General features: G+C 40.4%; 1 protein-coding gene across 1 annotated transcript in view; it reads right to left on the bottom strand.

The window, feature by feature from the left end:
- The window catches only part of DCT (dopachrome tautomerase), a 32,519-nt gene extending 27,106 nt beyond the window's left edge, over positions 1–5,413 (bottom strand). Inside the window, exon 1 of the mRNA XM_016224160.2 lies at positions 4,712–5,413. Coding sequence (XP_016079646.2) covers positions 4,712–5,006 — 295 coding nt within the window. The 5' untranslated portion in view covers positions 5,007–5,413. The remainder of the gene's footprint in view (positions 1–4,711) is intronic.
- Between the last annotated feature and the right edge of the window lie 9,820 nt (positions 5,414–15,233).

The raw sequence follows: 15,233 nt of genomic DNA, 5'->3' as shown, positions 1-15,233 counted from the left end.
ATTTTTTATTTTTCAATTATAGTTGACATACAATGTTATATTAGTTCTGGGTGTACAACCCAGTGATTAGATATTATATAAGTACTAAGTTATCACCCAGTAAATCTAGCACCCCTCTAACGCCATACATAGTTATTAAAATATGACTGACTATATTTCCTATGCTGTACTTTGCATCCCTGGGTTGGACTCTTGATGAAGAGATCCCTAAATAATTGAATAAAAGGCATTAGGCACTAGAGGATACAAACATAAATAAGGCACAGTGCCTTCATCTAGGGGAGGTGGAGGACATGTGGGGGACATGGTATTGAAGAAATATCAGCACAAGTCTAACTATGGGGAAAGTGAAACAGAGGAAGCAACCAAGGGTCATGGATGACAAAAGACAAAAAGATTAATTCTAACTGAGAAGAACACAGGTGTTTCACAATTATGTTGAACAAAGATCTCTCTTTTCCCAAAGCCAGAGTTGCCCCTGAAAAGCAATGTAGAAGCAGTAATAAGAAAGCATTTGTCTGGATTTGAACTCACCTGCGACCCAGAAATGTATGCAATTTAAAAATTCATTTTTCACTATGTCTCAGAGAAAATACTCCAAAGCTCTGCAGATCTTTTTCGTTTTTTAACTCCTAAACCTGGTCTAAATTTTTTTTTAATGCTGAAGACAAGTGAAAAGTGCAACAATGAAAAAACCCTAGCACCCAAAATATTTATTTCTTAAATTTAGATTTCCTAGACGCTCCCTGTATTAATTTAACATGAGTTAATTTTTCCCCTTAATCTACCAATAGCAGCAGCAAAAAAAAAAAAAAAAAAAAGCAAAAAAAAAAATTTTTTTAAATGAGGGCCCTTTTAGAAACGGAGAGAGAAGAAAAATAAAGAATCCCTAGATTCCAATCTATCTACCATTGAGTATGTCCTTAAGCAAAACTTAAATTTAAAAAGATGAAGTCCTGACTTAGGACTGGGGATAAAAATGGAAAGAGACTGAGAGCAACCAAACAATGCATGTTCCTACACGAACTACATCAGCTCAACCCCAGGAGGCTATTAGACTAAATAAGCTTAAAGACCACCGATTAGTGAATTTATAAGAAGCTCTAAATAGCCTATTCCTTTTAATTAGAGATTCTATTATTTTAATAACAATACTTTATACTCACATAGGGCCTTTCATCTATAGAGCTCAAAAGGATTTTACAGGTGTGGTTTCATCATTACCTCCATTTCAGAGATTGGAAAATGGAGGCACTTAGTCACTTGTACAAACAAGAAGTTCTCAGACAACTGTTCAAAAAGTGTTCATGTTTTTCAAAAGTCTAAAGACAGCTGCAACTGGTTAGTCTCAGAAATGCCATCTGGCAGGTACGACTTATAAAGTGAATGGCTGAGTCTCCTGAAATTCAGTTCTTCCTGACAATTAAGTTCAGTAATGTTATGGTTTCAATTTATCGTCACAGAAAATAGAGAAGTTCTCTCTAGAGAATTTGAGCACATAATTTAGGGCTTTCCCCCTCAGAGTTTGCAATTATTTTAATTAAATAGGCTAAAGTGTTTTACCAATTTCAAGGTCATAAGAAGTATGGTGTGTTAATCTTTTTATTTTTATTTTTTGTGGCAAGAACAGTTAACATAAGATCTACCCTCTTAACACACTTTTAAGTGTGCAATACATTATTGTAGGTACAAAGCTATAGAGAACTGTCAGACTTATCTTGCTCAATCTGATTAATTTAGATACTTCATAGAAGTGGAATCATGCAGTATTAGTCTTTCTGTGACTGACTTATTTCCTTAGCATAATATTCCAAGTTCATCCATATTGTTCCATATTGCAGAATTTCCTTCTTTTTTCAAGTTGAATAGTATTTAATTGCACACAGACACCATTTGGCTAGGATGTGGAGAAACTGGAAACTTTGTGCGCTATCGATGGGAATGCAAATGGGTGCAACTCCTATGGACAATAGTATGAAGCTTCCTCAGAAACTTAAAAACAGAACTATTATATGATCCTGCAATCCCAAGGAATTCAAATTAGGACCTCAAAGAGATATTAGCATCCCCATGTTCACTGTTGCACTATTTCCAGTAGCAAGATATGGAAACAACCTAAATGTCCAGCAACAGATGAATGGTGTATTTATTTTTCCACTAAAGTAACAAAGTTCAAGGTCATCAATAGTCTGTTTGCCAGAAGCTAATCTACACCTTTTCCTTAAATTTTGGGTGACCCCATAAGAATCCCAGGGATCCTATTTGCAAAGCAATTATGAGGCTACCAGAGAAGAGGGCTTTGGAGCACTCACGATTAGGTTTAGCCTGGCCTGACGTGGCTCAGCGGTTGAGCGTCCACCCACGACCCAGGAGATTGGGGTTCGGTTCCCGGTCAGGGCACATGCCCGGGTTGCCGGCTCGATCCTTAGTTGGGGGTGTGCAGGAGGCAGCCGACCAATGACTCTCTCATCATTGATGTTTCTATCTCTCTATCCCTCTCCTTTCCTCTCTATGAAATCGATGAAGATATATTTTAAAATAATAATGATAATGATAAATAAAAAATTAAAAAAAAATTTTTTTTTAAATTAGGTTTAAATTCTGAAGACTGGCTCGTAGGTGATGAAAAAGCTACCCTAGGAAGGCAAGCAGCTCACTCTTTAAGAAGAAGACACTTAAAACATGTGTCTTGCTTTGGAACATATGATGCATCACAGTGATTACTGTGTATACTAAGTAACTTTCCAGCTCAGTCATTAAGGACTTAGTCTGGTGCCCTGAGACCCAAAGAAAAAGACCATCTAGCCAACATAAGTGGAGCCATCCAAAGTTGGGATGGGTGAGTCTGCACAGATAAAATCACCATAGCCAAAACGAGTCATAACTCTGTAGTGGGTCTCAGAAGCAGTCTTGGCCTTGACAGTGGCTGGCATTGGAGACCATACAGCCTCAGGAAGCTCTGCTTATGTGAGGTCCTTACATCCTGGACTTACAGGACAGGCACTGTTTCTGTCCCCTGCCTCTTAGGTATGCCAATCCTCCTCAGAGCTCAGGGTCCCTTTTTATGTTTTGAATGTAAGTCACTGGGACCCTAATTTACTGTCACTTCTAGAGAAATATTTATAAGCATTCCCTCAGGAAAGGGAGATTACAATTATCCCTTCTATCCTGCCATTCTCTGTTTTTTCCATCCCCACCTTTACAAACAAACAAACAAACTTGGTTTTTTGGACCCAGGTCAAGAAGATAAAATAGATGGTGATAAGAACAGTGAAAGGTTATAGCTGATTTCCTAATGCTCTCTGTCTCAAGATACCACAACAGAGATTTCCAATCTGTGTACTGTGTGGTACTCTAACATTGATTAACAGGGATATAAGTGCTCTGGAAGAAATCTTGAGTCATAGACAAAGAAGTTACTGTGTTGTGTGCTTTCCAATTGCACAAATTATATGAAGCCTACTGCTTCTCATTAGACTGGAAAGCCATGAGAATCTAAAGATAATGTCTATAGAAGCAAATACCCAATTGGCTTAGAAAACTATGGATAGTATATATTCAATATGCTATTAAAGACTTCTTGTCACAATTAATGCTCAAGGCAAAACTAACAGTTTTCTTTGAATCACAGAATTAACTATATGACTACAAAATTATCATAAAGCCAGAATTCTTTTTAACGTTTAAAATAACTAACATCATTCCTAATTAACATCACAATCCTTTGTGCATTCCCTTAGTGTACTTTTTATAACCTTATGTAGCTCAATTATCTGTATTTTCCTGTGTTCCAGTGGCATACAAAAACATAATTTAAAAAGGAAAACCTCTTATGCAGCTGGACACTGTAGGACCACGTCCAAGGGCCTTGCTAACATTGCCGCATATGCTTTTTGTGTTTCAAATGCCCTGGCCGCCTTTGAGAGTTTATCGGGGCTGTCGTGGCTGCTGAGCACTGGAGGGGAGCCCTGTGAAGAGGACTTGAGAAGGCTCAGAAGGGCCAGAGGAATTAGAAGTGCACAGAGGTTTCAAAGAAATAAGAGAGACCAAAGCTGAAAAGAGGGACACTGAACAAATTTGAAATGCCCACTCAAACCCAGACAAGAGCGAAAAGGCCACTGCTATCTAATAGCAAGCCTCCCTTCCCAGGTGACCGAGAAAGCTTTATCCTGCCAAGTCTCTCCAGGCCTGGAAAAGTTACGACCCAGGCATAACTTTCTCCTGCTTGAGACCTGTTGAAATCATTCGAAAGGCGGAGACGAAGACTACAGAACACCTGCCTTTGACGCCTGTCTTGTAGATGCCAACCTCACCCACCCCCCTCTTCAACAAGTGCAAACCCATTTCGGGAGAGGGCATTGAATCCATCGTGAAAGGACTTGCACTGGCTTTCAAAGCTGACTCTTGAGCTCTGCAGCTTCCAACAGACAAGCCAATGGTATGTTGGCATGAGTTCATATAGCCAGGCTTGGCTCGTGTGATATTTATTTAGATTCCATAACTACATGTTCCAGAGGGCATGGAGAATACATAACCAAGACACCAGCCTCACTCAATTTGCTGCCTCTGAGGAACAAACTTGGTTTGCCTTTCAAAGCCTATCTAGCAGTCTCATGCGTCTCCTCTTGTCCTTGGAAGGGGCTCCTTGCCCAGCTGGGTCTTCCCCACTAGGTTTGGAGCCAGCCAGGTCCCCCCGAAAGGGCCGCCTCACCTGTGCAGTTGCAGGTCCGGTTGAAGAACTTCCGTGGCCACCGCTCGCGGTCGTCCTGGTTCCTCAGGGAGTAAGGCCCGCCCCAGGGCCTGGTGTCGGCCCGCGCCTCCGCGCACCGGCCGCGGCCCCCCTGAGAGCCGCAGACGTTTGCCGGCTCCGCACCCAGGGGCGGGCAGCACTCCTTGGACACCAGGCTGGCCACCGTCATGCAGACCCGGGGGAACTGCGCCCGGGCCCTGGGCGGGAGCCCGCAGCCCAGGCAGCTGAGCAGAAGCGCCCACCAAAGAGGGCTCATGGCTTTATAATCAGGAGCACGCTCTCTCGCTTTCCACTCCTTCTATCCTGCTTTCTTCTTGTCTTCCACTCGGGCTCTTGAGCATTCACTCAGTTTTTTATTTTTGGTTGTTTTTGTTTTTCGTATATTTTTGTTTTGCGGTCTGCTCCTCTCCTCTAAAAAATACCCACAAAATCACAGAACCCACGCATATGCACGTGTGTACATGCACATGCAGCCTGTTTTATGTGATCCAAACAACTAAAACGAATTTAATTTTATTAGAAAACGCCTCTAACAGCCGGATTTAATGAGGGTAGCGCTTCTCACCCTCTTTCCCCCGTTAAATCAGACTTTGTCTAATTGAGTTAATTTGCAGAGCACTCCAGTCATACTACTTATTATGATGGTATTTTTAACCCCCCTCCTTTACTCTTTAGCCCATGACTTTAATTGCCTTGAACTCAGTTCAAAAGGCAAACGCCGAGCTGCCTTTATTCTGTCTGAATTGCCAGCCACGGGGCCTCGTGGGGTTTGTGTAAGGGCTGGGAGAAGCCGTCATTAGGGGGATTAGTGTTCGAGAAATCCTCATGGTTAGCACATGACCCAAAGTGCACAATGAAGTAGATAAAGTTTCTGGCTTTGTTTCAAGAGGGTAAAACCATCTTCATTATCTGAGTTCATGTGCTCCAGCCAAGCTTGTGACCTCAGACTTCCCAGGGAGTCAATAGATGCAGTGAACTCCTTGTCAAAGGCCCTTTACAAACGAGCATGCATTGCTAACTGCAATTCACTCCTGACTGCTCCCTGACGTGCTAGAAAGACCACTACAGGAGGTCACGCAACTTTAGAAATAAAGAAACATTTATTTAGGGCTGACATACAAGGAATTGCTTTGTTCCACAATTAGGGACCCTTTTCCCTCCAAATAATAACGTACTATTCTCCTATTCAGCACATCCAGGCTGCAGATTTTTTTTTTATTACATGAAGTACCATGCCACAAGAAATTCAAAATTTTCATTATTTAACTGTAAGGAAGGCAGTGAAACAATTTGGAGCAAGGGCTTGCCAGTGACATCTTTTGATTTGTGCTAAAGTTAAGCATCATCGATCTAGAAGGCAATGCCTCCCCTAGTGCTTTTGGGGCAGCGAGGGGGGCATCCAGATCTGTCAGAGCATCCATTTACTCCTTCGAGGTGGAAACAGGACTGCCTGAGTGTCCAAAAGGTCCATACAGATAGCTGACATGAAACTGGTCCAAACAGTTCCTAAGAATACTTATATTAGTAGGCATAAAGATACAGAACATTATTTCCAGAGCAATTTCCTAAGGTTAAAAAAGTTTGTACAGCTGTTCCCATTCCATGTACCCCTGTGTCACCCCATGATATTAAGTTGTTGTGACTAATTAAATGACAGTTTTCAACCCTGACTGTACACCAAAGCAAGCCTGTATCCCAAGCCCAATGAAACAGAATCTCAGAGGGTGTGACTCAGACTTCAGCCTTTTTTATAAGTTCTCTAGGCCATCCTAATGTGCACTCAGAGTTGAGAATCACTGGGTCAGAATGAAACACAGCTCCAAAGGATATGTTAGAATTGAGTCAGCTAAAAGAGTCCACGTATGGTAGGTTCCCCAGGCTGCCCTGACAAACTACCACAGTCTGGGTGGCTTCAAATAACTGAAATGTATTCTCTCAGAGTTCTGGAGGCCAGAAATCTAAAATTGATGTGTCTCTGGGGCTGTCTGGAGGAGCATCCTTGCCTCCTCTAGCTTCTGTCAGCTGCCACCATTCCTCAGCATCACTCCAGCCTCTGCCATAGTCACAGGGCCTTCTCCTCTGCCGTCTGTGTCTCTCCTCTGTGTGGCTCTTATAAAGATACTTGGCCTTGGCTTTAGGGCCCAGTGAGATGATCCAAGATGATCTCATCTTGAGATCTTACATCCACAATGACCCTTTTACCAAATAAGTTCTCATTCACAGTTTCTGAGGCACAGAATGGTTTGTTGGAGGCCACTATTCAACCCACTATGTCATGGATATGAAACTTGATTAATACTAGAATTTCAATATCTCAGACTTGGAAGGATGTTTTGGAGCTTATTCACTCTTCCCATGTGTATTTATTCACCCTCTTTATGACAACCTTGTGACACTTTGGGATTTAACTCTATGTTTTTGTGATGCCCTGGTTCCATAAATACTAGATTCAAAGTTCCTGGATACTGACACTGATGGAGTCAACAACTCTCATCAGAATGGCCTCAGGTCTAGGAATTGGGATCTCATTTATTTCATAGCAACACTTGCTAAATAACTACTCCCCTGGTCTGTGGCCTTAAATGCAGGCTATCGTGACTCCCAAAATTACAACTCAAGCCAAGCCTCAGCTGTGAGCCCCAGATTCATATATCTAACTTCCTCCTTGACCTCTCACCTGGAGGTCTACACATTTCTCACTTAACATGTTCAAAGCAAAACTTTTGCTCTCTTCCCAGATTTGTCCCTCCACCAGTCTCCCATCTTGGCGAGAATGCCACCACCGCCCTGTAACGGGTCCTTGATTCTCTTGTTTCTCACCTCCCCTGTGTATGCTTCTCTCTGCACTTAGAGTAAAATCCAAGGTCCTTTCCATGCACTACTCAGAGTGTGGTTTACAGATTCACACACATGTGTTCCTGGGCTGCATGACCGTACATACAATAAGGAGAAAAATGAGAAGTCCTCATTTAGAAATTCGTAGCAATTTGACATCGCCGCAATGTCAAGCACATGATCAGTGAACCCATCTCATTGAAAACGGGGCCCCGTTGGGGTGGGGGGTATCAAACTTGCATGGTGATGAACTTGTAGCACATGCTGCAAACTAGTCACGTTGGATTACATAGTGGCCTGTGGCTGAAATTTAAAGAAAAAAAATTTAAGTTCTTTACCATAGATAGTTTGAGAAGAACAGTCACATAAGATTCTCCATGATCTGTCCCTCGCCCACCTCTCTCTCCCTCCTGTTCTGCAGTAGCAGAGCCCAGCCATCACCCTGTTACTCAAAGATGTGTCTGTTTCCACCTTGACCTTTGTACTGCCATTTCCTCCGCCTAAAATATTCATGCTCAGAATCCTCCTTGTCACTCAGATTTCGTCTCAAATGTTAGCTCCTGAGAGAGGTCGTCTCAGACCACTCGCTTTACTGTGTCTACACATAGCCACCTACTCTCCACCACATGGCATTATCTGTTCTTTATAGCACTTCTCACTATTTAAATTTTTCTTATTTGTTGGTTTAGTTGTTGATCATCTGTCTCCTCTACTCAAGTTCTCCAGGAGACCAAGAAACTTAACTGTGTTGTATTTCCAATGCCAAGAACAGTACTTGGCAAAGAGTGGCTACTTGATAACAATTGATGAGTAAATATTCCCAATTCTAGATTTTTATGATCATCAGAAAAGCCTCACCGTTATAGTAATTGGCTTTATACAAATTAAGTGTTATTAATTTGACTGTATACAATAAATTTAGACTAATAAACAATAAAATTTTGTTGAGGGTTCCTTTTAAGATTTTGTTACATTACTAAAAAATGTTTAGAAACCACTGGCCCCACATTACCAACAACAACAAATTTTCTTCTCACTGTTTCTGACAAGGTATCACCAGTGTTTGGTTAAATACTTCTGATACTATTCATCTTGTAGCAAATAAAGTAATAATGAAAAACTGCTTATTGCTCACTTCTGCTCACATTTCCTTGGCAGAAGCAAGTTTCATGGTCAAGACTGCTGTTCTCAAAGACAGGGCCTCTGTAAGGAGAACCCCTACAGGGAGGGTCAGCAAGTATTTTATTTTTACTGTATTTAAAATAAACTTAAATCCCTGTATGTCTTTCATATAGCTTTGACATTGCTGCTCTAAAGCCAAATGTCTCTCCTATCTCCATCCCCTGTTCTTTTCTTATGGAGTTTTGTTTGCTCCAGTTACAACAATAAACAGAAATTTATTTTCTCAGTTCTGGAGGCTAAAAGTCCAAGATCAAGGTGTCAGCAGGGTTCCTTTCTGTTGAAGCCTCTCTCCTTGGCTAATAGACTAATGAACACCAATCTCATGTTGGCTGTCTTGTTCCCTCTTCATACAGTCTTTCCTCTGTGTCTCCTTGTGTGTCCAAATGTTCTCTTCTTATAGGACACGAGACATATTGGATAAAGCTCACCCTAACAGGTTCATTTTAATTTAATCGCCTCTTTAAAGACCCTGTCTCCATATACAGCCATATTCTGGGGCTTAGGGTTTCAACATATGAATTGTGGGAGAAAACAATTCAGCCCATAACAGGGTGTAAATGCAAGAGTCCACTTCCACTTCTATTAAATGCTGTCATATTAAATTTGTGTTCCAAACAATGTGATTTCTCTCTTTCTGGCCTTAGTCTTAACCATACATTTGGTTGATGTGTCATCATTGTCTTCAGAAGCCAACTCATTACGAAAATAATAATGAGACCATAGAGGCCTTTCTTTGGCTAGATCCAGGGACATGACACTCAAACAGAGTCTCCTAACTCCGGTGGGTTATAGGATAGATTGAGGGAGTCCTTGAACATCCTGAAATTGTATGAAGAATTTAGTATGGAGCTTTTTCTGTGAAGATTCATAGATTTGCTTAGCTTCTCAAATGAATCTATGACTCAGACCCTGAGACTTCAGTGTAAACAAAGCCTTGGAGTTCCCTAAGAGAAAACTAAGAACAATACTCTGGGCATCACTGGTATTTTCAAAGGATGCCACAGCCATTAACCACCAGTCTGCCTGTCCACAGTGGAGGAATTTATACAGTTTGCTGCCCTTCTCCAAAAATGGCAGAGGCCCAGAGCTTTCTCATACTCACCTGGGCTGGGAGAAAAAGGCTTAAATGGTTAACAGAAAAGGCTTAGACAAATCCGTCAGCCCTGCAGAAATACAGTCTGGCACATCATAAGCACTTTAAAAATATTTGTTGAATAAACGAAACTTCATCTGTGGTGTACTCCCCAAATTCACAATCACACCCCCCCCCCCATAAAAGCAGGGTACCTTTTAGTTATCTCATGGGAATATCAAGTTTGAGGTTCCATACTTTGAAAAAGAACAGGGAAAACAAGATGCACCAAGGAATAATAATTCTAATGCTTGATAGGTGAGAAAGAGTAGGAAGAATATAGATTGTTTGACCTGGAATAGAATTGTGAGGGAGTGATCAAATGGTTTTCAAAAAGATGAAAAGATTTACCTTGGATTTGGTTAGGATATGGCTATAGGTTATGCATCTCTTGTGATCCCCTCAAAGTCATTGGATTGTGTTGTCCTTTTTTTTCCCCCCTTCTTTTTTTTTTCTTTTTGTTCAAAATACTACAGATGTCCCTTTTTCTCCCCGATGACCCATTCAACCCTGTCCCACCCCCCTCCTCAGTCCCTCTCCCCACCATTGTCCATGTCCTTGGGTTGTGCATATATGCATATAAATTCTTTGGTTACTCTCTCCCCCTCCACCCACCCACCCACTCTCCTCCATCCCTCTGACATTCGTCAGTCTGATCCATGCTTCCATGTCATTGAATCATTTCTGTTCATCAGTTTATTAAGTTCTTTAGATTCCACATATAAGTGAGGTCATGTGATGTTTGTCTTTCTCTGCCTGGCTTATTTCGCTTAGCGTAATATTCTCCAGGTCCTTCCATACTGTCCCAAAGGGTACGAGATCCCTCTTCTTTACAGCTGCATAGTATTCTATGGTATAAATGGCCCACAGCTTTTTTATCCACTCATCTACTGATGGGCACTTGGTCTGTTTCCAGGTCTTAGCTATTGTAAACTGTGCTGCTATGAACATAGGGGTGCATATATTCTTTCTGATTAGTGTTTCAGGATTCTTAGGATATCTTCCTGCTGGTGGAAATGCAGGCTGGTACAGCCACTATGGAAAATAGTATGGAGATTCCTCACAAAATTAAATGGAGCTGCCTTTTGGCCCAGTGATCCCACTTCTAGGATTTTGTGGTCCTTTTGAGTTCCTATGTATTACCTGATTCTGTGACTTTAGGAATGAGAAAGCAGCCTAAGGTATTCAGTCTCTGATTTGCAGCAAGCACTAGGCTAGAAGCTTGGTATGTATTGTTTCTGGTTATCTGGCTATTATCCCCATTTCACAGAGTAGAAAGTGGAGGCTGTGATACCTCAGGTGACAAGCCCTGTGACTGAGCTCTCTTTTCCTGACTCCAAGGTCATGGCCTTTTCACTATGCTGCATTGCCAAATTTACCACCTTGTCCAGGTAAATGTTTTGTGCTAAGGGCTCATGGAAACTCACATTTCTTTTTCTCCTACTCTATGCCAGGTTCTGTGCTAGGCTTGCTGTCCTTACCTATGTTATCTCACCCAAATTACAATGGACCTCAGCCTGTGATAAAATACTTCTAATTTAAATAAATAGTTTTAATCTTGCTGCCCTAGATAGAAGCCCTAAGCAGGTCAGAATAGAATTAAGAAACCCTCATCCTGATAGATTTTTGGCTAATGCTGAGAATGTATGGTTCCTCCTAGCCTTACATTAACCGAATTACTTTTTGGTATCAGCCATCCTCCTACATCAAGGCATGTTATGGGAAAAAGTCATGTGAAAATTCTAAGGCAATTTTATGTCATCTAATATACTTCACAGTGTTCTTTTTATGAGGATCCTGGGGCGAGATTTCTCTGAACTCAGTACCTGGAAAATCTGTGCTTCCTCATAGCTTTTAGACCATGTGACTCTTAGAATAGTGTCTCTTTCTTTGCCTTTGCCAGTTAGGAAGCTTAAAGCCAAATCTATAGCCCCCCGTGTCAAGCAACTGATTTGCACGGCATTTAGTTTGATATTTCCCTTCCTTTATGTTCCTGGATTCTGCGATTCCTATTTTATCCCTTTGCAAATGTATGTGTTTCTCCAGCCTGTCTCAAATTTCTTGAGAAAGGAGGCAGAGAGATATGTACATCCACATATATTTCTGTGTAAGTCCAAAGGTAGTAAACACCCACCCAAGTTATTGTTTGTAAGAAAGTCAGTGCTTAGAGAAGAATTCAGGATGAATTCCTGAGAAATCAGTGTCAGTAACCTGAGATCTAAGGACCTAAGCCAAGATCTCAGCTCATGAGCATGGCTATAACTAAACATTGCCTTTTTTACAAAAGGAAAAGCCTTTGCTAGAAACTTCATAACAAAATCCAGGAGGAGATATTTCTTGGATGTATTGAGAGCGCTTGTTGCCAATGGAAGCTCTAAAATCAAGGACTATTCTAAGGAGTGTTCTGAAATTCAGTAAAGAGAAGCAGTTGACTATCATAGAACTAAATAAATAATCTGAGTGTAGGAAAGCTCTCGATTAGAAAGTAATTCATTTTACCCTGTCCCTTTACAGCCGAGACAAGAATCTCTATAAAAAGGGCTGTTCTGCAAAGTCTCATTTTGCGTTTCAGCACCTCGCACCATCTTGCGGGTAGGAAGGACCTGATGCGTGTTCATGGGAGCGGACTGAGTTACATACTTCAGGGAACTGTGAGTGAATGAAGCAGGGTGTGCCTGCAAAACTTTGCAGATAGGATGCCAGTGCGTGCTTTCCCTACGTTCAAAGGAGAATGAACTGGCTCAAGGCCCGGTAAGTAACCAAATGGGGTGCTGAATGTTTTAGAGCTATTGCTAAGATTAACACAGAGAAATCATCTGCACCTTTCTTCTGCTGGTCAGCGTGTTGCCTGCTCTTTTCTCCAGGCCTCTGAATGTGAAAATCCTCCCCATTTTTAGTCCCTGCTGGACTCCTCTGATCTAGTCTCTGCTGGCACATCATGGGGAAAAGAGATTATAATTTTTTCCCAGGTCCAAATTGTTTCCTAAACGCTGGGCATCTGTACTGATAAGGGTTTTGCTTTCTACACCTAAGAGCTTTGCTTTTCTTGGTGGTGTGAATTGTTCTTCACGGGAATTACGGGTCAGGAATGGCCTGCGTGGCTCTGGGGTTTTAGTTGGATGCATTTTTTCCCTCCTGCATGCATTTTTTTATAGTCTATCCTTAAGGCTGTGTTTATACATCAAACACATTTTTATTTCAGATTTTGCATCACTCATCTATATATTGATCTCTGTTCTTTGTTATGCAACTTGTGCCTCCGATTCTTATTTTAACATTTTGTTTATTATTTTTCATCTTGGTAATGGATATTCAGTTTGGATTTTTTAATGTGTACCCCTATAATTTAATAACGGATGGGGGGAAGTAATATAACTGCTTCTGCTTAAAAATACGGAACGCTGAAAGGGGGAACCACTCCCCTTCCTGCCCACTTCCGATCAAACCCAGCAAATACCACCTATATATTTGCAAAAGGTTGTACAGGCTACTCTAGACAACTTTCGTACTAACAGGTCCATCAGAGTTTATAAATGTGTGACTAAGACTGTCCGGGGTCTGGAACAATCACCAAATATATAGCGTCAAGTGAAAACTATAAGGTACATACTGTGAATTCACTGTGTCCACATTCTGTGTGAATGGGGTTGGGTGGGGGGGGGGAAGGGGGGGGATGGGACTGTCTGTCTCGGTGTGTGAATGTATAGACTATACACAAGAAACTGGTTGAGGGGCTGTTGTTGGACTATTTTTGCATATTTTTAATTTTGAACCATGGACATATAGGAGTTATTTTTTAATCATAAATATAAAATTATAAGTTAAAAATTTTAGAGTGATGAGTACTTGTGAGGGCGACATTATATATAGTAGTATATTTGCTAGTAGTAAAATTACTATGGCTTTGGCACAACACAAATTTGTTTTATTGATTTTGACTCTTCTCTTACATTGGACAATGTGGTCATCCTCTCTCAGATTAAGTTTCCTCATCTATAAATCTGAGATGACTATATCTATTAAGTTTAACTCTAATGATTAAATACCACACCATATAAATTGCCTAGCAAAACCTGGCACACAGTAGGTACTCAACAAAAAGTGACTATATTATTATTTCCGTAAAATAATCTATTGATGCCACTGTCAGCTTTTCAAATATCTGCACTAGCAAATCATTGGTCTGACCTATTATGTCATTTTTTATTTGTTTGGAGAATCATTACCTTCTTAATCAATAGCACTTACTGTCTCTGTTTCAGTGGACAACTAGAAAGAGGGTTGGTGATCCCACTAGGATACTGAAAAATTCTCCCCACTGAATCTTTATTTAGGGACATATCAATTAATACACACACATGCACATGCACACATTCATACTTATGCAAATATATACATCTAATCCAAGAACCTAATTATAAGGTCCTTTTATAACATTTTTCCTTCTGAAAACTAAATCAGAGCTTCTAACTTCAGCATATGGGAAATATTCTTACGAATAATGCAATATTACTACCCAGAAATGAAAGAAACTGTTCTTTCTTAGATTCTGCAAAATTAATTAAATCATGATTTCTTAGGTTTACACCTATGCTATTCTCTTAGCCTTGGAACTTAGGTTTCTCCACCGTTAGTAATGATAAATATGTGTGTGGACAAAGCTGAAACAAGCCACAGAAACTATGAGTAAACAAGATTTGAATACACTTTTATTAATTTCAAAAGCTGACAAAAATAAATTCTATCATTAAAAATAAGAAAAATAAAATAAATCTTCTCAAAAATGTTTACCTGAATCTGATGCTTATTATTTTATAGCTGTTATCAAAGAGCATCTAACAATGACGTCTGACACTCTCTTTGAAAATGACATTTAATCTCGTGTGCACTAATGCAATTACTTTTAATAGGCCAAGTACACACACGGAGCCCACAAGAATAACTCTAAACTTCCAATTTAATTTATAAGCTATAGAAAAGAAATTTGTTCTTACAAATCATGGCACACTAATGGTAAATTTGGGGGTTATAAATTTTTTATTCCTAAAAAGTGTTTTAGGATAAGTAAGACAGACAAAACAAGAGAATTTCTCGGAGGTTTTGGTTTGGCTTCAGTTATAAGAGAAGCTTATAATAACATAATATTTTAATAGTCACAAAACCAGTTGAATTTATGAATACTGTCTATTTATGCATGAAAATGGATTTCTTCTTGAGCAGGATGATTCTGAAGGCCAGGTCAGAACTCAGCAAAAGATGCAAAGATCATGGGAGGTGAGCAATCCTCTTGGTGGAAACATGTTTGTCCTCACTGATGACCCCAGGAAATATAGA

Source organism: Miniopterus natalensis, chromosome 2 (genome assembly GCF_054644295.1).
Source record: "Miniopterus natalensis isolate mMinNat1 chromosome 2, mMinNat1.hap1, whole genome shotgun sequence".
NCBI lineage: Eukaryota > Metazoa > Chordata > Mammalia > Chiroptera > Miniopteridae > Miniopterus > Miniopterus natalensis.
The sequence above is the reverse complement of the archived record's forward strand: the minus strand, read 5'-3'. Positions and strand labels throughout refer to the sequence as shown.